The 24,988-nt window shown below is 41.7% G+C and overlaps 2 protein-coding genes across 7 annotated transcripts in view; one reads left to right on the top strand and one right to left on the bottom strand.

Moving 5' to 3' along the window:
* Window positions 1-38: 38 nt before the first annotated feature.
* On the bottom strand, window positions 39-9,678 carry MBD4 (methyl-CpG binding domain 4, DNA glycosylase). Of its 4 annotated transcripts, XM_053378088.1 has the most exons (8): window positions 9,339-9,678; window positions 8,152-8,412; window positions 6,179-6,981; window positions 5,293-5,367; window positions 3,987-4,121; window positions 2,834-2,983; window positions 1,462-1,565; window positions 39-281 (listed from the first exon to the last, which is right to left on the bottom strand). In XM_053378088.1, the coding sequence occupies exons 1-8, from the start codon at window positions 9,383-9,385 to the stop codon at window positions 204-206; spliced, it is 1,653 nt and encodes a 550-aa protein (XP_053234063.1). In that variant the 5' UTR covers window positions 9,386-9,678; the 3' UTR covers window positions 39-203. The 4 variants fall into 4 exon arrangements, with proteins under 4 accessions (XP_053234063.1, XP_053234065.1, XP_053234064.1 ...); XM_053378087.1 differs by lacking the exon at window positions 39-281 and having other exon boundaries at window positions 1,035-1,565; XM_053378089.1 differs by lacking the exons at window positions 39-281; window positions 5,293-5,367 and having other exon boundaries at window positions 984-1,565.
* Window positions 9,679-9,783: 105 nt separating this feature from the next.
* Window positions 9,784-24,988, top strand: part of IFT122 (intraflagellar transport 122) — a 61,839-nt gene continuing 46,634 nt past the window's right edge. Inside the window, exons 1-11 of one of the 3 annotated variants that reach the window (XM_053378086.1) lie at window positions 9,784-9,980; window positions 12,065-12,131; window positions 13,709-13,793; window positions 14,105-14,183; window positions 15,396-15,472; window positions 16,163-16,229; window positions 17,848-17,994; window positions 19,901-20,068; window positions 21,526-21,601; window positions 22,199-22,390; window positions 23,774-23,912. In XM_053378086.1, the coding sequence (XP_053234061.1) occupies window positions 9,940-9,980; window positions 12,065-12,131; window positions 13,709-13,793; window positions 14,105-14,183; window positions 15,396-15,472; window positions 16,163-16,229; window positions 17,848-17,994; window positions 19,901-20,068; window positions 21,526-21,601; window positions 22,199-22,390; window positions 23,774-23,912 (1,138 nt within the window). In that variant the 5' untranslated portion in view covers window positions 9,784-9,939. The remainder of the gene's footprint in view (window positions 9,981-12,064; window positions 12,132-13,708; window positions 13,794-14,104; window positions 14,184-15,395; window positions 15,473-16,162; window positions 16,230-17,847; window positions 17,995-19,900; window positions 20,069-21,525; window positions 21,602-22,198; window positions 22,391-23,773; window positions 23,913-24,988) is intronic. The other 2 variants (XM_053378084.1, XM_053378085.1) reach the window with 2 other exon arrangements.

Below are 24,988 nucleotides of genomic sequence, written 5' to 3'. Positions count from 1 at the left end.
TTTAAAAAAAACTTTAATTACAAAAGGTCTGAACAGGATTATGTACATAAACCAATGCTGAAATTTAATACACAGTGTCCAATATACAATATATATATATATATTAAAATGTTTACATTTATAGTAACCAAGAGGGATGATTGAAAGAGTTTGATATTAAAAAAACACACCCAGTAGATACTGTACCTACACAGAGCTATACATTAATTAATATTCAATTTATCATGATTTTCCCGCAGCCAGGCATGATATACATTCAGCTTATGGTCTTGTGGCTGTACCTGAAAAAGAATAAGGATGTTAACCATTTTAATTAATAAATACAAAATTTGTATTAAGCTCAGCGTCTCAAGCACACAAATGGAAACCATTCTTTGGCTTATTGCTATAATTTCAAGTACATTTACTTGGAAATAAGTCCCACTGAACAGCTTTGGGCTTACTTTTGGGTCAATAGGAATATGCTCATGCTGCAATTGTGTTTGCTACTACAATACAAGGCAACTCTGAATCTTCACGGTTGAAGGGTTGAAGATAGTCCAGCTTTCTCCTCTACTCTGATGCCTACAAAATCTTCTGCAGAGCTTATTGCCACATCTTCTGCGAGGCATGAGCGCAACCAAATGGCCGTGCTACATTGAAGGAAGGAAACATGGGACTCTGCACACCCACCCCATCCCAATGCTGGTTCTCAGACTATTGCTTCATAGCAGATCACAGAGCTGTACCCACTTGCTTTGTGCAGTTGTGGTTCATGCTCATTTACATGAGAAGGACTAAAGGGAAGCAGAGCCACCTCAGCTTTGCAGAGAGGCAAGCTCTGTCAGGCTCCTCCTTCCAACAATTGCCGCCTGGCAGCAGCCGTTATACCAGAGGACAGATCAGCAACTTTTGGCTCTTCTCTCTCTTTTTGTGACTGCTTTTTGCTATAGAATGCAGTAACCTAGAGCTAGTGCCTGTTTGCTTTTTCCTCCCTCCTTCCCAATCGCTTTTTCTTTTGTGTCCTGTCTCTTAGGCTGCAGGCTTGAGAGTAGTGTCTTCTTATTGATCTCTGTTAAGCTGCTCCAGGAGGCTTTTTTGGTTTGGTGGATGAAAAATCATTTAATTAAAAACAAATAAAGGAGAAAGGGCCTGCCCTCATCGTAGGTCTTGTACCACATGATTAAGGGCTTCTTGTTTTAGGGCCTTGGCCATTCCATTATATATTTTTATTTATTTATTAAATATGTATCCTGCCCTTCATCCATAGATCCCAGGGCGGTTCACAACATAAAAATAAGAGATAAAAACCACAAAATACATAATAAAAAGAACAACAACAACAAACCAATAACCCCATCCATCCCCTCCCACAACACATTTAAAAGGGTATCAGATGTTATTCATCCAACAGGCATTACAAAAATCAAAAGCAGAACACTTAATCTTCCATTGATTTAAGAAGATGGCAGTATCAGTTACCTCTTTCCACTCATTGATGCAAAAGATCCTGTAAGAGTCATTTCCATATTTTCCAATCCCATGCAACTCAATAGGATACCTCCACTGTTTGACCAAGTATTCATCTAGGGAACAAACAAACAAAAAATGTACAATAAAAGTTCCAAGACTGGATTCATTAAATTCACCTTTAAAAATTGTGAAAACATGCGTCTTAGAATAAGAGGTAAGCTACACAGAACTTATTTAAAAAACAAAAAGGGGTGAAAAAAATGGGTCACATCTAACATTTGTCACTCTTGGGAATAGTCCCAGTGAAATCAATGTACCCCGTGTGTGACTTAGGCTGTGTACGCACTACACCTTTGAAACACATTCTTTATTTCAAAGAATTCTGGGCACTGTAGTTTATTAAGGGCTGCTGGAAATTGACACAACACCACAACACCTGGTAGGCTGATACTACAAGGAATCACAGCAAGTTATTACTAGCATGCTACACTGATGCTGACGGAAGTGACTAGAACGACATCTATAAATAAAAGATAAAGTTTACAGTTTCAGTTTTCTAAACTGCAAGACACAGCATGGAAGACATTAAAATGTAGTGTCACAGATGCAGCTCTCCAAACAGTTATCTAAATGGCTGTCAATAAGATCAGCAGTCTTTTTACAGCAGAAAGGAAATGTATAAATGCTGTATGTGGACTTAATTTTTTCCCTCAACTTTCCCTCCCTCAAAACTTCCCCACTTCCTCATTTGGTAGCCTCTCAAAACTGCTTTTTTTAAAAAAATGTTCTGTGCTTGGGTAGTTCAGCAATTCAACATGGACAGTTTTCAAAGGGGAAATGTGACCACTGTTCTCCAATCTTTCCCCTCCCACTGCAAATGTTGCTTCAAGGTAACAAGTCTATGCCCACTTACTGAGGAAGAAGCCTCATACAACACAGTAGAATATAAACCTGAATAGGAGTGCGCTGTTAAAAATAAATAAATCCTAATGCCAAATCTCTCAAATATATTTTGTGTTAGTTCTATGGATCTGAAGAAGACCCAAGCTTATATAGAGAAAACCTTGGAAAAAGAAACTACCAGTAAAAGAATAAAACAGAAATGCAGTTTTATGTGCAGAGCATGTGTGTTCTCATTCCTCTGGATCATAGCCTTTAGTGTTCTAGCTCAGTGGCAGCTGGAAAATCTCCAGATCTTGTCTCAGTCATGAATTCACTAAGTGGCCTTTAATATACCACCATCTCTCAGCCATGGCTCCCCATCTGTAATATGAGGATAACAACACTGATCTACTCTGCAGGGCCGTAATTGGGATTTTATGAGATAATGTACTCTTTCTAAAACAAGCTATAATATACATTACATGCCAGGAGTTGCTACCTGAAAATTTGATGATGGTCTTTGCTCTGAGTTCATAAAGGCCAAGAGGTTTAAGCAACTCTGCCATTTCCTTCCAGTTTGCAGCTCTTGCGATTTCAGGTGAAGGATATTTCTTGAAAAATTCCCAGAGCACAGGGATGGCCATCTTACCTAGTCAGATATAAGACAGTGAATAGTAGGGTTTCTACTGAATTTCTTTGCAAGGCTGGCATAGGCACATATGCTGAATCGCTAATACAGATAACGTCTAACCTCATGTAACAACTACTAAAAATAACAAGACTAAGAAGCATCTTCATGTAATCTTCCACACTTGGCATGAATCCTGCTGCCACCGTGTCTTCTGGCCACATGTATGTATAGCAAAACAGATACATGTGTTTACTACACATTACAATCAAATGACTTCCACAGGAGAAAATTAAGAGTTGTGTGAAGAACTCCCACGGCACAGAAATATATTTTGTGTTTCAGTACAGACACAGAAGATGCGTCATCTCAATTTTTAAAGATATGCATGATCCCAAACTTGTATAATACATTCAGCAAATGGCAAAATTTAGGTCTATTCTAGTCAACCTGCTTATTGAGCATTCATCCTGATTTGCTTACACAAAGCTTAAGATGAAGATAAAATGTGTGCAATCTTTACTGAGCATTCATTCTGATTTGTTTAAAGGGCAGCTACACAACAAACATTTATACTGATTTGCATCATGTCTTCCCATTAGTCATTATTTCATCCCATGCTTTTCAGTGCATTTCCCATCATTTTCCTAACTGCAAAACAGCTTTTTAGGTATTTGTTGCACCAGGATGACAGAACAGCAGAAACCCAAAGTTCCAGTATGTGTTGGAATCCCTCTTGCACAAAATTGTGTCATCATTTTAGTATCTCTTTTCCCACTTCACATAGGTCAAGGTCAACATTGGCCCTTTTTTCTCTTCCTGGGGAATGTGTGTGAATCAAGCAGAGCCATTTACTATCTAGCCAGCCCCCCAGGGAAAAACTGAAGTAATCAGTTCTGCCCACATAAGAGATTCGTGAATGCTCCCTAGCAGCAGTGTGGGATTGTATAACTGGAAAGCTGCTCAACACTGGTGTGTTTGCAAGTGAGGGGCTGGGCGGGGGGGGAGAACCTAAGTCTTGTACCTGAGGTCTTATTCAGAAAGATAGTTGCAATGAGAAGTTTCCATGGATCATGAAAGAGTGTTTCTTGGACCAAATTAAAAGGAGAACGAGGTGGAGTCCATTTCCGAAAGGCCTTCCTTCTAGGTGGGCTTGGAGCTATATATAGAGAGAATCAAAATGTGAAATTCAATTGCCTCTCTTTTATTTAAATACATTGTTTTCCTTAAACCAATCTGTGTCTACAGACAGAAGCAGAAAGAGAATCGTTTTGACTGCCTCTTCCGGCTCTAAGGAGCCTGGTACAGAAACAGCTCTTTCAAGAGCCCAGTGGGATCAGCTGAAGTGAACAACATCTAAGAGATGCATGTCCATGTTGTAAGCCTTAATCTTCATTTGCCCAACTGCAATCCTTACTGGGAATTGTGGTTTATTTAAATCCCACTTATTAAAGTTGCTTCTACAATATCAGTCACCATAGTTTGATTGTAGTTTGTCCTGAAGCAAGAGTTTTAAACAACTACAATTCTCCCAAGTCTCGCTGTAATGAGGAACTAGGGTTTGTTTAACATTGGAAGAAGCTTCTGATAGCCTCTGGTGCACAAAAAGAGAGAACACACAAGGCAGTGTCTCACAGTGGCTTATTTACATAGTGAGAAACCATAGTTTCCTAGGCTCACAGTTAGCTTTTTTGATTGCATACCTTACTATTCAGATTTAATTTACTCTCCCAATACCAAACATTTATGAAGTGCTCATATCAACCAAAAGCTGGTAATAATCTGACCCATTAATTTGACCCATTTGACATGGAAAGGAGTAAGAATTATGGATAGTTGCTGTGTAATCTCTTCTTACCTCACATAAATTCTATCCCAATCTAAAGCACTTTTATTTGGAACCAAGTACCAATAGGACGCTCCTGCCAACCTAGCAGTTTGAAAGCACATCAAAGTGCAAGTAGAGAAATAGGTACTGCTCCGGCGGGAAGGTAAACAGCGTTTCCGTGCGCTGCTCTGGTTTGCCAGAAGCGGCTGTCATGCTGGCCACATGACCCGGAAGGTGTACGCCGGCTCCCTCGGCCAATAAAGCGAAATGAGCGCTGCAACCCCAGAGTCGGTCACGACTGGACCTAACGGTCAGGGGTCCCTTTACCTTTACCAATAGGTTAAGTGGGCTTATTTCAAAGTAAATGTGTGTACTCTTAGCTATGCAAGTGAGAAATACATTAGATTTACTTCTGACTAAATATGGCTAGGATTGGTGTGCAAATTATATTGCTAAATCTTGTAACCCCCCACAAGGCATTTTCATAGAAAGCATTTTTTACCTCCTTGAATGAATTTACTAGAAAAATATGGACTGGTTTTCCTTCTCTCCACTTGAGGTCTTCGAAAATTGTCCTCTAAAATGTTGAAAAGCAAAGTAAAAACAAATGCAGATATATATATAATTCATTGCGAATTTGTATAAAACTAAGTACTGCACTATCTTTGTATGTGCCATTCTCTTACAGAGGATCTTCTATCATTAAAGAGTGGTGGATTGGGAGCCTACTGTAGTCTATCCCAGCAGCTACACTGGCTATGTTTGGAAGATCGTTTCTCAGCTTAATAAGCAAAGATGTGAATAAGTCTTCCTTGCTCCTTTCTTTGGGCTTTATCCAATGTAGTGTTAAGTCAGGGTTCCATCGGTTCAAGAATACCTGCAATTGCAATGTGACATGGGACGTGCACTGTAGGGGGGATTTCTGTCACTCTAGCAGTAATCCTTGCACTGATAGGACGAGTTAGTAGAATATCACCTTTTGTACAAGTGGGAACAAATCAAGAAGTCTTCCATTAACTGATTTCCCATTTTTTCTGAACCAGGGAGCTATGGTTAATGACTTCAGAGCCATGATTTGAAGCTGACTTATCCAGGCAAGCAAGAGGCATTTATTATGGTTCAAGGAAAAAGAGAAACATTCTAGCCAGGCAAAAGCACTCGAGGATGCAGGGACACTGACAGGGGATGGCAGACTGGAGAGAGCCCCAAGGACCAGACAGAGGTGCTTAGACGGTCACATTCAGCAAAAGCATGTGAATACACTCAGGTAGACAATACTAGCCACACCAAAAGCATAGAGCATGAGGCAAAGAAAGTTCATTTGTACCGCTGGCCTGTGATTATCTGCATAGGAAATTTAGAAAAGAGCTCTACTCTGAAGAATATACCTTTTACTGATGTAAAATGGCTCTCATCACTGGTCTGTGAGTCAGTAACTTCCATATTGGAAGCAATGTTTAACTCCTGGCTCCCTGAAGGCACCCTGTTTCTCTGGTTTTCCAATTCTGAAAAATTTTCATCAGCTGCTACAGAAACTACGCTGGTGGGATCCTCATCACATTTTAAAACTTCTGTGCTTGACTTGTGTTCCAAGACAGCAGCTACTGGTCCAACATGCAACTCCACTTTTGGTTCAGAAACCAGCAGTTCGTCCTTTAAGCATGTTTTCCTTTTTCTTGAGCCTCTCTGGCACACTTTATGGACACTGTTAAAAATGTATGTATCTTTTTTTCTTCTGGGATTTTTAACAGTTTCTGCCCTTTGACTTTTTGGGGGTCGTTTCCTCCGTCTTGTGTTATAGGCATCATCCAGATTCCCCATTTCTGAACCGCATTTAGCTTTCTTAATTTGAGTCTTCCTCTGAGCAGTACTCCTCTCTTGGGCTTTGAAACAGGAATCCTTTGAGGGGTCCTCTGCAGTGGGCCCATCCTGCAAATCTGGCTCACTAGCACTGGTTTGAAATTCCAAAATCTTATTTTGCTTTTCTTCACTGCTTTGCAGTCCAAGATCTAGAGTCTGGCTGCTAGTGATACAGTTCTGTCCTTCTGCCCCCAGAGCCCTTGTGCTTGATAGGATACTCTCCCGAACAGAGACAGAAAAATCGAAGTCCTCTGATTTAAGAACAGTCTCTCCGTTCTTTTTAAAGTAATCCAAAAGTGCACGTCTGGATCTGACCTTCACTCCTTGGGGACTAAAAGGGAAAAAGACCATCATGTAAACAGCAGTCCAAAGGGCAACGTTGAGTGGAATGCAGTGTTGCACAACAGGACTTCACCTGCTTTTTCTCCCCCCTGCAACAACCACACCCCAAAAATCAGCTCTGGAGGGTCAGAGCAGGTTCTGAGGGCATGCAGGGGTCAGCAGGGAGAAAGAGAGGATGGTGAAGTCCCACTGTAGGAGTGTACTTTTATTCCACTCTCACATGGAAAGGGTTGGATACAAGTTGTCAACTGTAGCCACCCTGTAGATTATATTGTGGAAAGACAGACTATACATTTTTCAAATAAATATATATTTTGGAAGATCAAAGTTGAAGCTCCAATACTTAAACTATTTGTAAGCTGTTATAAATGCATTTACAGTTCAACAGCGGTGCAAGTACAGCTGCCTTGGGAATTGCAGCAGAAAGATGAGATACAAATGAACACAAACTTAGTATTTGCAAATATTATAAACACAGATGTTTTATATAGCATAGAATCCATCAGCATGATGCTTGGTTGGAGTACTAAAGGGGAACACAAAACTGTGTCCTGACTAGATATGTGTTTCTAATCTTAAGGAAGGAAGGAAGGCTATCTGGAGGATTTGAAGTTGTTGCTCAGCTGAACACTATTATTCTTTGGAAAAAAGCTGCCCAATGCCCTCTGCTTCTGGAGAGCTATGGGGGCAGGGGCAGGTTACAACAATTCAGACTTTGAGTCAGAAGAGAAGCAAAGAGTGATTATTATGCAGGAGATGGGGAGAAAGAGGGGGCTCAAACTGTGGTTAAGAAGGAGGAACGGGGGGGGCTGCTGTGTTGTGGGGGCTGCTGCTGTTGGTGGGACACAGCCCCTTTTTTCTTGATAGACCATTCAACCCTGGATTTGTAGATGAAACAGTACAGAAAATTGCATCTGTCAAATTTCTGAATACCAAGTTATTGTCAAAGCCATGAGAGTTCTGTCAGAAAACAACAGCAATCCCACATAATTTCTTCCTCTCTTTAGTAACACTTCAACAAGCTTAAACATAAAACAGTATATTTACACTTCTCCCTATTATAAACATAATTATGACACTATGGCTCTCAGTGCACCAAAATATAATTTGGATGACATAAGATGTACAATGTCAAATTTTACAATCAGCATTACTGTACCTGACAAAATAGATGTCGTATCTTCCTTTTGTTTTGCCAGACTGTCTTTGCTTTATTATCCTTTCCCATCCTTCAGGAACAGCTTTGCGACACAGCGGAGCCAGGAAAGATACAGTTGCTTCAGACTCTTTGCACCAAGTTAGACTTTCTGTGATGGTCTCAGTATCTTCCTCCTTGGGATCAACACATTCCCCTCCTGCTGTTATAAGATGCCCTTTCTCTTTGTCTGCATCTTCAGTCAGGTGCCTATTACCTATATCACTGAAAGTGAATTATCAGAATATCAGAACAAGTTTCACCTTTTTGTAGCCTTTCTTTAAATAGACATTCAAACCTCTCAATCATTTCAACTGCTCTTTTTTTGCATCTCCCCCACATTTCCTTTTCGGTTGTTTCAAAACTGGTTTATTTCTGGCAGAGTAAGAGGCAATAAATTTTGCACCTAAAGGTAGAAAAATAAGGTACAACTTAAGCAACGGAGAGCCCTGGTTTTGTTTTTCAGGCTTCAAACACAAATTGCCTAAAAGGTCTGGGTGAATAAGGAGGTCTCCACTGGTGGTGGAAATGAAGAGGGTGCCAGGCAAGCCTTTCTGGGGAGGATTTTCTATAGCTAGGGTGCCATCACTGAGAAGGCCACCTCGGAGGCAGCAGCCCACCTTTCCTCCTCATTTGGTGGGAGCAAGCAAAGCAGTGGGAATGGAAACCAATGGGGCAATAGAAGCAGGAGGCTAAGAACGGCACAAGTTAAGAATGGCTTTATTCTGGTTTGCAGTACAGTGGTACCTCGGGTTAAGTACTTAATTAGTTCTGGAGGTCCATTCATAACCTGAAACTGTTCTTAACCTGAAGCACCACTTTAGCTAATGGGGCCTCCTGCTGCCGCCGCGCCGCATGAGCACAATTTCTGTTCTCATCCAGAAGCAAAGTTCTTAACCTGAAGCACCATTTCTGGGTTAGCGGAGTCTGTAACCTGAAGCGTATGTAACCCGAGGTACCACTGTATTGCCATAGCCCTCAATCAGACAGAAGGCCATCATGTCAAGGCAGCAGAACGCAGGCGTGCCATTTGTCAAACTGCCGTGACATCACTGCATGCAAACGAAAGGTGATGATAGTGAGGGTAATAATAGTTGCTTGCAAAGCAAGAGGCCCCGCCCTCGCCACTCCCTCCTGCGTTAAGTCCTTACCTGCCGCCAGGCTGCCCCGTCGCCCCTTGAACTAGCGCCAAGGACATCCTTCCTCTCCTCTCTTGTAAGGCGGCAAATTCTCCCGCGCCTGCTCGTACGGCGCGTGCGCATTCCTAACACGCGCGCCGCCAACCCGCACAATGACAGTAACCAAGAGATCTCTCCCTCCTATTCGCGCCGGGATCAAACCTCGCGAGCAGCGCGAATTACACCTGAGTGGGCTTTTGCGCACGCGCACTTTCGACATAAGCTCCTCCTCTCTCCACACCGTCGTCCCACCCGCCTCTAATATTAATACTGCGCGTCCTCCCCCGGGCGTCATAGAAACTGTGGTTGCGGGGCGGGGAGGAACTCGGTGGAGAGTTCAGACATGCGCAAGAGCGTGCGCACAACCAAGGGCGCTTCGCTCGTCGCTTTTCCCTTGGGCAAAAGGGAAGGAAAAAAGGAGGGGAGGGCGCGTGAAAACTGCGCATGCGTGTTGCCTTGGGTTGCAGCCCGGCGTCCTATGTACACAAATAAATAAATAAATGAAAGCGGGAGTTGGGCGCTGGGGGAGGGGCAGGCAGGGAGGTGGCGAAGGGGATGCGCCGGAGGGGGAAACATGCGAGCTGCGCTGACCTGGAGAGATAAGGCCGAGCAGTGGTAAGAAGGCGCCTCCCTGTGACAAGCCTAGAGGGTGGAGTGGGTCGGTGGGGGAGGCCTGGGGGGCATGGAGGAAAGGAAGGGAGCGGGGGCTTCGACCCCCAGCCAAAAAATAAGGCCTCCTCAGTCCGCTCTCCCTACCAGCATCACCAGCAGTAAGCGAGTCGTGAGGGGGACGGCGTGCAATTTTATCCCGCTCGCGGCAGGCAGCATAAAACCTCCGCAGCTTCCTCCGCGACCGTTTCTGAAGGCAAATGAGTTAATGCAACCAACAGCAGCGCTAGGGAAAATGAACGGCAGCAGCAACAGCAAAAACAACTTCGAAAGATGCTTCCACGTTTAAACTGGAAGCCACAAAGCTGTTAAGATAATGCTTTTGCTGCAGACAGGGAGCGCGTGGGTTTTCCCTTTTGGTGGAAGGGACACAAAGCGAGACCCTGGCAGGTTTCAGTTGTTGTGTGTGTGTGGGGGGGTGCGCCTCCCAGAGCCTAAGGTGCTTTACCTGCCTTCGTTGCCCAAAGGGGATTGTGAGGTTTTTTTGAGGCGGACAGGCCCCTCTGTCCCCTCGACGGTCCTATTATGTCCGTTGATTTAACGTAAGATCTTCCCCGCTGAGTTGATGTTCTTACGGTGCTCCATTGGTAGGACTGGAACCCAGCCAGATGGGCGGGGTGCAAGCAATAAAATAATATTTAAAATCCACAATGGCCTATACTGGTTGTTTTACTCGCCGCCTCAATTCTTGTGCTGGGCAGGTGGGTAAAGCTTTCATGAGGAAACTTCAACAAATAGTTGATGCAGGTTCGTTTTTCCCCTAACCCCATAGGTAGTATATATTGCAGCACATCATCTTAAAATTCAAATGCTTTGGTTTAATTGAGGTGTATCTTTTTTTTTTGGGGGGGTACTATCTGTGTACACTTTGTGACATTGGTCTTCAGCTGGAACTCACCTGATCGCCACACCCGCAACATTACTGCTGGGTCAGACCATTGTCCTCCCATAATCCACCACCTTGGCCGCCTTTGTAGCACCTGTGATTTCCAGTAACTCAGAGTCATAGGCATATTGCCTCTGATATTGGAGGTAGAATGTAGCCACCTTGGCCAGTCACCGTTGATAGCCATGTCCTCCATAATTCTCCCTTTTTTAATGTATTTTTATTAAAGATTTTCTTGGTTTACAAAAGTATGTGCAATGTCTCTTTCTCCCCCCCCCCCCCGTAACATTTTTTACAGATCAGTTTCATTTGTTGAGACCATCACTGCCCTCTGTGGAAGCAAATGCCATAGTTTAACTATGCACTGCATTATAAACACTCTCATCTGTCATGAATCTTCCAAAATTCAGCTTTGTTGGACGAGCATGATTTCTAGGGGTGTAAGAGTGTGGGAGGGAAAAAAAAAAAAATCTAGCCACTGTCTTTATACCATGTGTAATTGTGTAAACGTCTATCTTGTCACCTATTACCTTTTCTGGAAACTTAAAAAGTTCCAAATGCTGCAACCTTTCCCTATAGGGACCCTTCACCATTTAGGTTGCCCTTTAAGCATTTATAACTCACATTTCATTGGATACTTCAGTACCACAGCAGAGAACAATTAAATAAAGCAATAATAAAAGATATATAAAAAGATAATATACAATAATTACAACAGCCATAAAAACAAGTGTTTGGCTGAAATGTTGATTTTTTTTTTTTACTATTGACTGTGTGGGTGAATAATCCCCAGTTTTGTCTAGAATACGTACCTTTAACATAGATAAATTGCAATGGCTAGAGTAGCTAAATGAATAAAGTCAGTGTTTTGATGTAATGCTTTGAGTATGTAAATTGTAGCCTTTTGATTTGGCAGATATGAAATGTCTTGAAAATGGTATTATTGAGGAAATGTACGAATGACAATTGTGGTATATGAATATTACTCTGAACCTACATCCACAAATTGAATTCCTTTCAAAATACTCATTCTGTAGGGTAGTGATCTATATCTAGAGATCTTGTTTTTTATGTACCATATGGGAAAATATTGGGGATATGAGGAGTTTGGGGTGCCATTTAACACCTTCCTTTGTTTTCACAGTATATATGACCTTGCTTTTAAGCCTGATGGAACTCAACTAATAATTGCAGCTGGAAACAGATTACTGGTATGAGGTTTTCTTTAAAAAACAACAACCCACCCACCCTTATTTGTTAATTAACATCTTGAAATATTTGGTAGATTAATTTATCAAAAGAACTCTAATTTCTTTATTATTTACTATAACACATATGGTAATCTATTGAAAGAACTCTTATCCCTTCTCTATTTAATGTAACACATTTTTTAAAAAAATCTTACAACTGTGATGTAATTTGACTATGTTAAAAGCTAATTACTTTTTAGCTATTTAACATCTTTAAACAGAGAGAAGGCTCTTGTCTTTGTTTTGATAAATTAAGCTGAGCTGGAAGAAGTCAACAGCTATTTTAAAAAGATACACCAAATTTGCATATTTCATAGATGCTTTTTTCCCAATTTCCTAATGTTTGTCATCATTATTTGTAAAGCTTGCTTCTAATTTCTTGGTGTGGATTTATGAATGGTTTCTAAGTACATGATGTAAGAAGTTACCGGTAAGTGAAGGTAGGTCTACACCAGCCTTGCAAATAAGCCCATAAAGATACTAGCCTGTGGCTTTTGTTTTTCATGCCTGAAGGCTGGTGGCTTGAATTTCCATGCTGGTTATGGAGAAGGAGGAAGTTCCCTTCTCCAGGTCAGTATGGAAATACAAGGTACTAGCCTCTGCTAGGAAAAAAAAAAGCATTCTAGCAAGAGTTTGTGGAAAAGGGATGGGCTTCCCTTCTTTTGTGACCAACATGGAAGCTAAGCAGACTGGCAGAGGTGGGACAAAGAGACTCATTTCTTCTCTGCCAGCCTGCTCACTTACCTGTATGGCAGGGATGGGGAACCTCTGGATATTGTTGGACTACAACTTTCATTGTCCTTGGCCAGTGACCATGCTAGCTAGGGCTGATGGAAGCGTATTTCAACAATTATCTGGAGGGTTGCAGGTTCCCCATTCCTGGTGTATGGAGTTTCATGCACTTGCCTCCATGGAATTTTTTCTTGCTTATGGCAGTCAGGAGATTTATTAAATGTAAGGCTAGTCTCTACACTCCTTCGATAAGAGGTTGCTATGCGCACTTTGGAAATTGGTTTGGAGGGGTTGGTGCAATGGTATTCAGAGCTTGCTGAAATAAGACTTTCTCATAACTTTTCAGGGCTGGATTGTCCTTTTGATACCTTTCATTTCTAAGCCCCATGGAGCAGATTCACTGCTCCTAATGTCAGCTCAGTCTGGCGCTGGCTAGAAGCTGTAACACAGGAATTTATTTTTTGTATCCAGAAGAAACAGAATAGACCTGCCCAGCCCTACTCTGCTTTACCAAACCCAGGATCCCCAGTGGCCTTTATTTGTAATCACACTGGATATGAAAAGAATAGGGTTAGGCTGTTTGTCCTGTTATAATGCTGGCTTCTATGTGTCAGTCCATTAAGAAAATTACTTGTTGGAGCTGTATTTTAGAAGTCATGTAACTGCCACTTAAAAAAAAAAGAATAAACAGAAGAGAGCCTGTATCTGGACTGAGAAACATAGGAAGCTGCCTTGGTTTGTCTAGGGCTATGGTGTTAATTTGTGCATCTAATTCTTAGACTTATCTCTTTATTTTATCTCTACAGGTATATGACACTTCAGATGGAACATTAATCCAGCCCTTGAAAGCACATAAGGATACAGTGTACTGTGTAGCTTATGCCAAGGATGGTAACTTAAACCTTCTGGATTTTTTCAAATCATTAGCATTTGATCAGGTTTCATAGGAACAGAGTGTCATTTGCATTTATATCCAGTTTATTATTCATAAAAAAATTTAAAGAAGAAAATTTGTATTACCAGACAATGTCAGTACAGTCCATACTATGACAGCTGAGTTTCATGTCAGACCAGAGTGTATGCAAACATTTGTAGATACAGGTTTGATTCTTGCTCACGTGAAGGCACTCAACTAATAGTAAATAGTGTCGTTGCTTTTCTGTGTGCAATAAACTCATGTGAGCTTCCATAACATTCCCTAGGTAAGCGCTTTGCATCAGGAGCTGCAGACAAAACTGTGATCATCTGGACTTCAAAGTTAGAAGGTATCCTGAAGTACACGTAAGTGGATTGCTTCATGATTATTTTGCATGCCTTAAATAACAGTTTTGAATATGGACTCCAGCCACTATTATTAATAATAGTAGAAGGAATATGAACACGGGTAAGAAGCTAAACATGCAGAGACAAAGGACATTACATCACTTGACCAGGTTAACGGGAGAATGAGAAAACAGGTTGTGAGGACTGTTCTCACTGCATAGCTCTCGAAAGGGTTCCTCTGCAGTTACTGCACTTCTGAATCTCATAGTACATATGCATTCTGGATCTGATATTGTGTTCCTATTTTCCTTGTTCACTTACACCACAGAAGCAGATTGGCCCAGTATTGTTTCTGTAAATTCTGCATAATAAACATTATGTTACTGGGGGCAGGGGGCGGGGCGAGAGAGATAACTCCTTCTTCAAGATAACTTCCGGAAGTGCTTCTATTCAGCATTAAAAGATAAAAGTTGGTGGGCTGATGTGTTCTAGATAAAGTTTTAGTTATTTTTTAACAGCCCATTACCATTTCCTTGTTTTATGTATTTAAGAAACTTTTATTCCACTTTTAAGGTAAAAATTGTCAAAGCAGCTAACACAGCAAAAACTAAAACAAAAAGGAATAAATAAGAACTGTGTAAAATAGTACCAACAGAAAGAGAGCTGAGTCAGATCAGAGCATTATACTAAAACCCAGCATAGAAAGGCTTGGGCAAATAAAAATATATTCGTGTGCCACCAAGAGGACAGCAGAGTCAATGCCAGTCAAATGCGCTTGCACTGAGCATTCTAGAATTGGGATGCCACAACTGAAAAGGCACTTTTCATGAGCTGCCACTCACCTCTTTTCTGAAGGTAGGGGGACCACTCAAAGAAGGTTCTCTGAATGGGGTCTTGGTAACCAGGCGGGCCTGTGTGGGTAAGGTTTTGCTTAAGAGACTCTGGTCTCTGACTTTTGAACCAGCTCTGGTGCAGTATTGAGAATCATTATAGAAGTATCTCTGTATTCCTCCCCTCACCCCACACAATGCTTGAACGCTCTATATTTTCAAATAACCATATTGCACCTGAACTATTTTTAAAGCCTGTTGGATTTTTGTTTGATTTGCACTGAGCTCCTGATAGAGTTGGGTGAGGCTTAAAAAAATATATATCCAAAGTTATTTGTTTATTGTGCTTAACCACTTTTCAGATTGTTTTGTTTCAATGTTTCTGGTTAATTTGTTTTAGGCACAATGATTCCATACAAAGTGTATCCTACAATCCTGTCACTCACCAATTGGCATCTTGCTCCTCCAGCGATTTTGGTATGTCTTCCTCATCCTTAGTTTCTTAAGACCAAATCCTATGACTTCACATAGCACTCAGGAATCGATCAGATAGAAATGTAATGTGTGCTGTACCATAGGTATAAGCAGTTGAAGGACCACAGGAAGTTGCAATACAGCAGCTCAGACTGTCTATCTGACCCTGATCTCAGGCAGATCTCAGGTATCCAGAGCCAGTCTTCGCCACTATGAGAGCAGGATGCTGGACTAGATGGGCCACTGGCCTGATCCAGTAGAACCATTGATATTAATGGACCTGTGTTCATCATGCTCATTTATTTCATTGGAACTACTCTGGCTAGGTCTCTAGACTTAGATACAACAGTTGGTTTCAAATAATCTATCACGTAGAATGCTTTTGACCAAAGAGATAACTGATTAAATGTGGAACCTTCTGGTGCAAAGCATGTGCTCTGTCATTGCGCTGTGGTCCCTTTCTTGGCACTGCTGTCAGATCGTGCATTGTGGCATCAAGTAAAGCCATTACGCAGCACATAAGCTGGCAGAGAGAAGGTGTGGTAAGGGGAAGGACTTTGGGGAGTTGTATTTTGTTAAGATTTGGGAGCTCTTTTCTTTCACATTCCCTCGTTGTTGGTGGTGTGAATATTTTTTTATAATGATGAATGAATTGGATGGTAACACTATGCTGTTGTTGTTGTTGTTTTCAAGGTCTTTGGTCTCCTGAACAGAAGTCAGTCAATAAACATAAAGTTAGCAATAAGATCACCTGCTGTAGGTATGTAAATACTGCGCTCAAATGTAGTTATTTTGTTATTGTAAATATTAAAATTTCTAATTAGTTGCCACACGAAAGATTGAGAACTCAAGGCAACATACAATAGAGGTAAAAACAAAACTGTGTTCCAAAATCTTACTAATTTCAATTACATTCTGGTCATAATAATAATCCCTTATACAACAACTGCAATATTAATAATTTCTATTCGTGTTCACACCTTAAATGATTTATAAAACTACAAGTGAGGAACTCAAACTATATCCTTGTTCTTCCTTTGTGTGGCAATTATTCTGTTCGTGGTGTTTCGTCCTTTCCTTGTAAGATGTTACATTTTCCTTTCCCCCGGTTGTTGCTGTTATCCATCATGCCTTGAATGGAGCTGATATCCCACTGTCGTTCCAGAAATTTCTCCATCACTCCGCCCCATGCTTCGTTGTTTTGCAACTTTAACAACAGCTGCAAAAGTCACTCTGTCCCTCTTGTCACCATTTTCCCTCTCAGCCTGCGAAGAGTGGTCTGTCGAACTGCAGACGACTCAATAAGGAACTATATCAGATCCTTGGCAGTTCACAGACTCCTTTCATCCTTCCTTCCAACTGAAGACATATGAGCAATTATTCTTCCAATTAAATTAAATTAAATTCCAAGTTCTCTTAGCGTTATTCAGTTCACATCATAAATAATAAAGGATGGGGAAGTTTCCATCGTAAACCTTTTGCAAAATAGAGCCTTCCTTCCCTTTTCCTTTTTTTACACAGTTTACACAGTTCCGTTTGATGTTATATTTTATATTTATAATCCAATTTCTTCCATCCTCACTTGTACAAATAAAATTTGAACTAACACTGAAAGGAGGGTTGACGAATCATAAATGTAGAGAATAAAACTTTAAATAAAGAAACCGTAGGCTCCCCCCAACCATCTTTTGCACTAAATGAAGTCTTATCTCAAGTTCAAACCTTAAAGTCCTTACAATTGGTTTGTTCTGTAGTTTCTCATCTCATCTCTTCTAGCATGTGCCTGTAATTTAGTCCAATTAAGCTCTAATTAACAGGAGAACCTCTGCTTCTTAATGGCAGTGTTAGAGGGTTTTCGGCAGGCTTTTGCACTCAGTGCCTCCCTGTCCCCCACATTCCATGCCGGAGTGAGAGCCAGGTACCAAGACGAACTGCGAGTGAAGCCCGTTCCCCCCTCCATCCCTGGGGGAAATTTGCAAGGATAATTACCCTCAGTCCCCCTTGTTTTTCCTTCGCCAGCGATCTCCTGCTGTCATGGGGGCTGCTTCCATTAAGGCAGAGCGGAACTGGAAGCTGACCTTTCAAAATCACTATTCAATTAAACAGAGGTTGCCTTATGCTGCTACTGCTCCATATTCCTAATTAGCATGTCCTCTCCTTCTCGGCATGTAGCTGCAGTTCATTTGGGCAAATGTATACTTTAAAGCTATATTTGTCAGTGCAGTGGAAGAGTTCAAGGAGTATCCTCTTGTGTCCTCTTGAGCCTTTTATGCCCACCTCTAAGTAAAAGGTATAATTTCTGTAGGCCTTGTGACTCTCAAATGTTGAGGAGAGGGGAATTTTTTCAAACTGCTGTTATGATTCTTGCCCTTTCTCAGTTGGACTAATGATGGCCAGTACCTTGCTTTGGGGATGTACAATGGCGTAGTCAGCATAAGAAATAAAAATGGTGAAGAAAAAGTCAAAATTGAACGACCCGGTGGATCTTTATCTCCTGTGTGGTCCATTTCTTGGAATCCATCAAGGTAAATGTTGCTGTCCTTATATTGTTTGTCTTTGATAGTTTCTGCACACTAGTCTGCATTTGACTTTTAACAGTAGTTCTATAAACATAAATAAGAAATCATTTTGATGAAGCTCAGAAGACTGGTTTAATGTTTTCATTTTCTTGGCAATATCAATAAAAATTCTTAAACTTTCTTCAATTTGAAGGGAATTGCTAGTTGCTGAAGTTGCTAAAATTAACTGTTCCTGAATCTTAAAAAAACCCCACAGAAATAAAGCACATTATAACTGATCAGCTCCCTCTGTCTGCTAATACAACATATGGGATGTGGGTTGGAGGTTGACTTTGGAATGAAGAATGCCTAATTCATTCTTGGATTGTTGAGACTCTAATAAAATATAAATATTTTTGACATATTTAAAGGCTTTTTAATGATATGTGTTGCTTATGTGTAGCCCTGTAGGTCAAAGATTCAATATACTCTATCTCAAATAATATACTGGATTTTAAAATAAATGTAAAATACATCTCATATAAATTAAACAGCTGGAAGCATAATAAAACTCTGACCCTACAACTTAATCTAGCCCCCCCCAAAGGCTATTCAGTGCTCTTAGAATGCTCCTGGAAGATCTTTAGTGCTTTGATGAATGTTTCTGGTATGGGAGTTCCATAGTTTATAGGGAAGCTGTATTTGCATAGGTGTCCTGAGAGATAATAATCTCAGGAGCATGTGTTTGGTTAATTTTAGAGCTTGTAATACAAAGTAGGGAAGGAGGCATATATTTAGATATGCAGGGATTGACTGTTGCATCAAATGATATTTGTTAGCAATCGCACATTTACTATTGTATGTACACACAAGAGGGAGCTGCAGCAAATGCTAGCTCCTTGGTATATGTACCTGTATGGTTCTTATGCTGTGCATACATCAAAAAAGTTTTATAAGCAATTTAAGGGTTCATATAAAGTTAATAACTTGTTTCCTACTGTTGCACATTTCAGTACAGTCATACCTTGGTTTTTGAACAGCTTAGTTCTCCTGAACGCCACAAACCTGGAAGTGAGTGTTCCAGTCTGTGAACTATTTTTGGAAGTCGAATGTCCAGCGGGGCTTCCCGGGGCTTCCAATTGGCTGCAGGAGCTTCCTGCAGCCAATCAGAAGCCTTGCTTTGGTTTTCGAACGTTTTGGAAGTTGAACAGACTTCTGGAACTGATTCCGTTCGACTTCCAAGGTACGACTATATTTGGAAACAGCTGTATTTTGAGAACATAGATAAGAACCACCCTACTGAACCAGAACTAAAGGCCTAGTCCAACATCTTGTTCTCACAGTAGCCAACCAGATGCCTCTGGGAAGCTTCCAAGCAGCACAAGTCCAATAGCCCTCTCCCTGCCCATCATGCTCTCCAGCAGTGGGTGTTCAGAGGCACACCATCTCCAGTACTGAAGATGTTACACAGCCATCATGACTAGTAGCCATTGATAGTCTTATCCTCCATGAATTTGTCCAGTCCCCCTTTAAAGCAGTCAAAATTTGGTGGCTATTGCTGCATCCTTTGGAAGTGAATTCCATACTTTAACTATGTGCTGGGCAAAGAAGTGCTTTCTTTTGCCTGTCCTGAATCTTTCAACATTCAACTTCATGGGGAGGCATTGAAGAATGACAAATTACTGGTATTTTCTCCAACCTTATCCTTCTCTATCCCACAGAGGGAGGGTCATGTTTTCCTAAAGCTTGACAACCAACAGAGTTTGCACTGAAGAAGACTTACTGTCCCTTTTAGTAAATCTGGGGAAGAAAAGTTTCAAAAACTACCTGGGCAAAGTGTTTTAACATCAGGAGAGTTGATATTGGGCTAATCTGTTTTGAAATTTGAGTTTTGTAGCAGTAGGTCATGTGAATGAACAATTGATATTTGCAGTCGATGGGAGAATCTCTGGAGTTCTAGAGAGAGCGAAGAGGAGGAGGAGGCAGGTCACGCCTGTTTAGAGGATATACCAGTTCTGAAGTCCATCACATGCAGTAGTCAGGGTAGTGAGGCAGAGGAAGAAGAACATGAGGAAGATGAGAGCCCTAGGAATGCCAGCTTGTGAGTGCAAAATCAGAGAAATAAAACTATAGTATGAAAATATATATTTAAATCTTAGCTAATCTGTCTCATTATCAATTTATAATTATTGCTTCACAGTATATAAACAAAACAGTATTTTATTTATATATTTGTGGCATTTATATTCTGCTATTCAGGTGGACTTCACAAAGCAGTTTACATGAGATTGCTACAACAATAAGCATTGGGTGTTTATTTTTAAAATAAGTTATAATAACATGGAAAAGACAGCCACTTAGGCAAAGCTGTAATTGCTTCTCTCTGCTCCCCGTCAGGGCAATTGGTGGTGATAGAGAAGGGAGGGACCATTACTGGGAGCTGGATTATAGTGACTCACCAGACTATTTCTTTTTTCTCCACTCCACTCAAGGCAAAGTGGAACCCCCATCAGGGCAGATAGAGGCTCCTGTGAAGACTGTTGGATGATAGGGAAGGGCCCCTGCTGGAAACTGGATGATAGCAGCTCATCAGGCTATTTTGTGACTGCCTGAGGTTCCCTTAAAGTGACCTCACAGTGTTTGTCCATACATTCCCCTTCCAATAAATTTCTCCATTCTTCACTCTTAAGGATAGTATCCAGCATTTCTCAGCATAAGTTCTGGCAGTCTTCAACAGAAGTTGAATGTTTTCCTGAACTCAAGTTTAGGGAAATTTCCCTGTTTGTGCAGCTCACCTTGACTCTAGGGATCTGTAGGCCACACAGATGTTGTCTGAAGAGATTCCTGGAGTTCCAGGTAATTGTTGAAAAGGACAGTTAATACAAGTTGACAGTGCTGCCCCCCGTGTTTTTTCCTGCTAATCAGAAACTGGCATTTTTTCCTCTTGAATAAATTGACTCCTACGGCTTACGGCCAAATAGCATTTATTTTAATAGACGGAATTTTAATTTATTTTAATAGAAAGGTTTGAACAGCAGTTTGCCAAGGATCATTTTGAAGGAAAACATGGCAGCCTTCTGTAGATGGTGGGATAAGAGGTATATTTAGGTTTTGGAGTTGTATTTTCTTTTGCACTTGTGTGCAGTTGTGCAAGTGAAAGGGAGCTCTAAATATACAGTATAAGAATGAGGAGTCACAGCCCCTCCTGGCCAACCTTCCAGGTGCTGCATGGCACTTGTGAGCCCAAACAAAATAGGCATGACCATGCACCTGTCTTCATTGCTGCTCAGCAGTATCAGCTAAGCTGAGGGAGGAGGAGATAACCAGGAAGGGTTTGAACAACCCCTCCTCGCGATCTCTCTCAGAAACTACACACATCCACACAACACAGTCCTAATTGCCTTTGCATCATTGGGGGCAGATGGGTGGAAGGGGATTAGAAAACTCTGTTTATACAGCTGACAGCCATAGAGAACACTAGGGGCTATCTGTTGCTTTGTAGTTCATCAGAACTGTTTACAACGTATCATAATTGGCTTTTCCTTTTGTGCATGGTAGAGATGAACACAATGACATCTTAGCTGTGGCAGATTGGGGACAAAGGCTTTCCTTTTATCAGCTCAGTGGCAAGCAAGTAAGTGTTATATTAATACAATGCCTTGGAAAGTACACTTTTTATTTTCTTCCTGGGAAAGAACTGAGTGGAAAGTTCCACTTATCCAGTAAGGTGTGACTTTAAAATTATAGGCCTGCTTGCTGGCCCTTTGTACAGTAAAGCATTTATATTTTTCTATATAAATCATGAGCAGCTCATGGCTCGGATTTGCAAGTTGCTAAGGAGATAAAAAGCATTGTCTCCTTGATCATTAGCCAGTTCAAGCTGTACTGTTTCTCAGGTACGCATTAGAGTAGCTCCACAGCTGTGCTGAGTGGTGTCACTTGTCAATATCACCATGTGCTTCAGAGCCAAGGACTGCTGAACAAGAATATCCTGACCAGGCTCCATTGACTGGTTTGAAGAACAAAACTGGTGTATGAGGTAGACTTGCCACCTGCTACCAGAGCTAAAGACCGATCGTAACCTAAAAGCATTAATTAAGGAAGGAAAAGGAAAGCCTGTGAGATCAAACAGCGATATGTGACAGATTTAATAGGAACATGTATTTAATTACTGTGTTACCTGTGAACTTTAAAATACATATATCTGATGTCTTCTTTCGTATTGTTCTAGATTGGAAAAGACAGAGTCCTGAACTTTGACCCCTGCTGTGTTAGCTATTTTTCAAAAGGAGAATACATTTTAATTGGAGGCTCCGACAAACAAGTCTCCCTCTACACAAAGGATGGTGTGCGCCTTGGCACCATAGGGGAACAGAACACATGGGTGTGGACGTGTAAAGCGAAGCCAGATTCCAATTACGTGGTAAGAGTGAATTGGTAAAAACCTTTGCACATGTGGAACTGCAAGGGGTCCCTCCACTTTGGGGTCATGATTTTGTTTCTACTCTCCTTGGTTCCAAAACCAACAAATGTGAGGGATAAGTTAGCCATGAGACATACAGTTGTACCTTGATTGACAAACACCTTAGCGGTTGAATGTTTTGGCTCCTGAACGCTGCAATCCCGGAAGTGAGTGTTCTGGTTTGCAAAAGTTCTTTTGGAAGCTGAACATCCAGCGGGGCTTCCATAGCTTCCGATTGGCTGCAGGAAGCTCCTGCAGCCAATCAGAAGCTGTGCCTTGGAAGCAGTGGCGGAGGAACCCTCTCTGGCAGCCAGGGCAGGATGCCGAGGAGCAGAGCAAACCACCCGGTGACGCACATGCGACGTCCGTACGGAGTGCGCATGTGAGGCACCCCGTACGGAGTGCACATGTGCGGCATCCCGTACGGAGTGCACACACGTGGCAGCCCATATGGTCGCCATGTGAGACGCAGCCTGTACGGACAGCGTGTGAGAGCGGCAGCCTGTATGGTCGCAGTGCGAGAGGCAGCCCGTATGGACGCCCATACGGATGGTGCGTGAGCGGCGCCCATACTGACTGCGCGCACCCTCGGCCACTCTAGAGCTGGGAGGAGGCAGGGGCCATCTTGCCCCCCCCCAAGTGGCCTGCCCCCTCTGCCCCCCACTTCATACGCCCCTGCTTGGAAGTCGAACATTTTGGAAGTCAAACGGACTTCCGGAACGGATTCCGTTTGGCTTCCAAGGTACAACTGTACTTCAAAACAAATGACAATGAAAGTGGCTTTTTATAGTTCTTGGAACAACATGTGTCCTAGGGACCATTTCATGTGTTACAAAGAGAGGCAAATCTGAGAATACAGTCAACAGGACAACACAGCTGTACACAGCTGGTGTTGCCGTATGACACCTGGTTTTTGGCAGACATATTGGTTGCATTCTCCAGTGGCGGCAAATGGATGGCATGTGGATTAAGGTCTCCCGCAAGTTTAGTTAGCAGCCAGATAACATGTAATGACTAAGAACAGGTCTGTGCTAGGAAAATTCACTGAGCTCTGTGGCATTTTGCCTTAACTTTAATAATACTACTTCAAAGCTAACATGCACATTTGGGGCATATAACAGATGAATAATGCCTCCAATCTCTCCAGCCATTTTCCTTTTCATTTTTCCTTTACGTGCTGAGATTTGTCTATTTGAAAGGCAAAATCTGCCTCTTACTTGGTACAATGCTCTTTAAAAAAGGTCAAGTAATCTAAGAAGGTTGCCACCTTTTCAGTCTGTTTTATGGTTCGGATACATAACCATATGGTTTTCGACTTCTGGTGATCTTTTGCTTTCTCTTCAGGCAGTAGGATGCGAGGATGGAACAATTTCATTTTATCAGCTGATTTTCAGCACAGTCCATGGCCTTTATAAGGACCGCTATGCTTACAGGGACAGTATGACTGATGTTATTGTACAGCACCTCATCACAGAGCAAAAAGGTATCTTTTGAGGGGCATGTCTCTCAACTTGGGTGGATATATACAGCTTAATTGCTGTCTGCATATTTGACAGTAAAGGTAAATGGACCACTGACCATTAGGTCCAGTCATGGACGACTCTGGGGTTGCGGCGCTCATCTTGCTTTATTGGCTGAGGGAACCGGCTCAGCTTCCAGGTTATGTGGCCAGCATGACTAAACCGCTTCAGGCGAATCAGAGCAGCGCATGGAAACACCGTTACCTTCCTGTCGGAGAAGTACCTATTTATCTACTTGCACTCTGACGTGCTTTCGAACTGCTAGGTTGACAGTGCAAAGTGTATTTAAATGAAAACATTGATCTGCCATTTTATGCCATGAGTATGATGGTCATGGGTCCCTTTACCTTTACCTATGAAGATTACAGCAATCAATGGAGGCCCTGCTTTTTGATTTGGCACCAAAAGTGGTCGAGGCAGGGCCTTCTTTGTGGTAGCTGCTCAGCTTCAATATTACTTCCCAAAAGAAGTTAGACTAGTGCTATTCCTGGCTTGTAATGAAGTTTTCCACTCTCTTTACTTTTAATCCTTTCTCTTAGTTCTGTTAAATTATGTGCATAATGTTTCAAATTGTCCAGTGCTAAACATTTTTGTGAGCCCTTGTTAGGGCTGAACAACAATCTAGAAATCGTCTTGTAAATAATTTTTTTGCATCCAGGAGACCTAGCATACCCTCTCAGTGGGTATCTTTTGGCAGCTATCCAAGATTTGTTGCTGCAGCTGCTATTTTTGAAGTTTGCTGCTGCTGATTGGTTTTATTGCTTTAAATCTTGAATTGTGAGCTTCCCTGAGGCATAGGGCTGGAAGGTGCAGGATAAAAGTGTTATTGCAAATCTATATTTTTTTTAGAGAACATGAAATTTAACAAGACTTTTACTTGGATGTCACCATCCTTTTGGGGTCATTGGGCACATTTGGAATTTTGAGGAAGAGCTTTGGGCACCAGTCACAAAAATGGAAAGCAGAGGAGTAAGGACCACAAATGGGTGTGGGCAGTGCCGGATTTATGTATAAGCTAAACAAGCTATAGCTTAGGGCC

The sequence above is a fragment of the Podarcis raffonei genome, chromosome 2 (genome assembly GCF_027172205.1).
Source record: "Podarcis raffonei isolate rPodRaf1 chromosome 2, rPodRaf1.pri, whole genome shotgun sequence".
NCBI classification, from domain to species: Eukaryota; Metazoa; Chordata; class Lepidosauria; order Squamata; family Lacertidae; genus Podarcis; species Podarcis raffonei.
This window is presented reverse-complemented; position numbering and strand designations above follow the sequence as displayed.

Bases quoted from the DNA above. Each gene is read 5' to 3' on its own strand.
- MBD4 (XM_053378087.1), bottom strand. From the start codon at position 9,385: ATGTCCTTGGCGCTAGTTCAAGGGGCGACGGGGCAGCCTGGCGGCAG. The intron at 5,368-6,178 runs GTATATTCTTCA...TCAACATTTTAG, and splicing joins CCATTTTACATCAGTAAAAG to AGGACAATTTTCGAAGACCT. The intron at 1,566-2,833 runs GTAGCAACTCCT...TTTGTTCCCTAG, and splicing joins GACCATCATCAAATTTTCAG to ATGAATACTTGGTCAAACAG.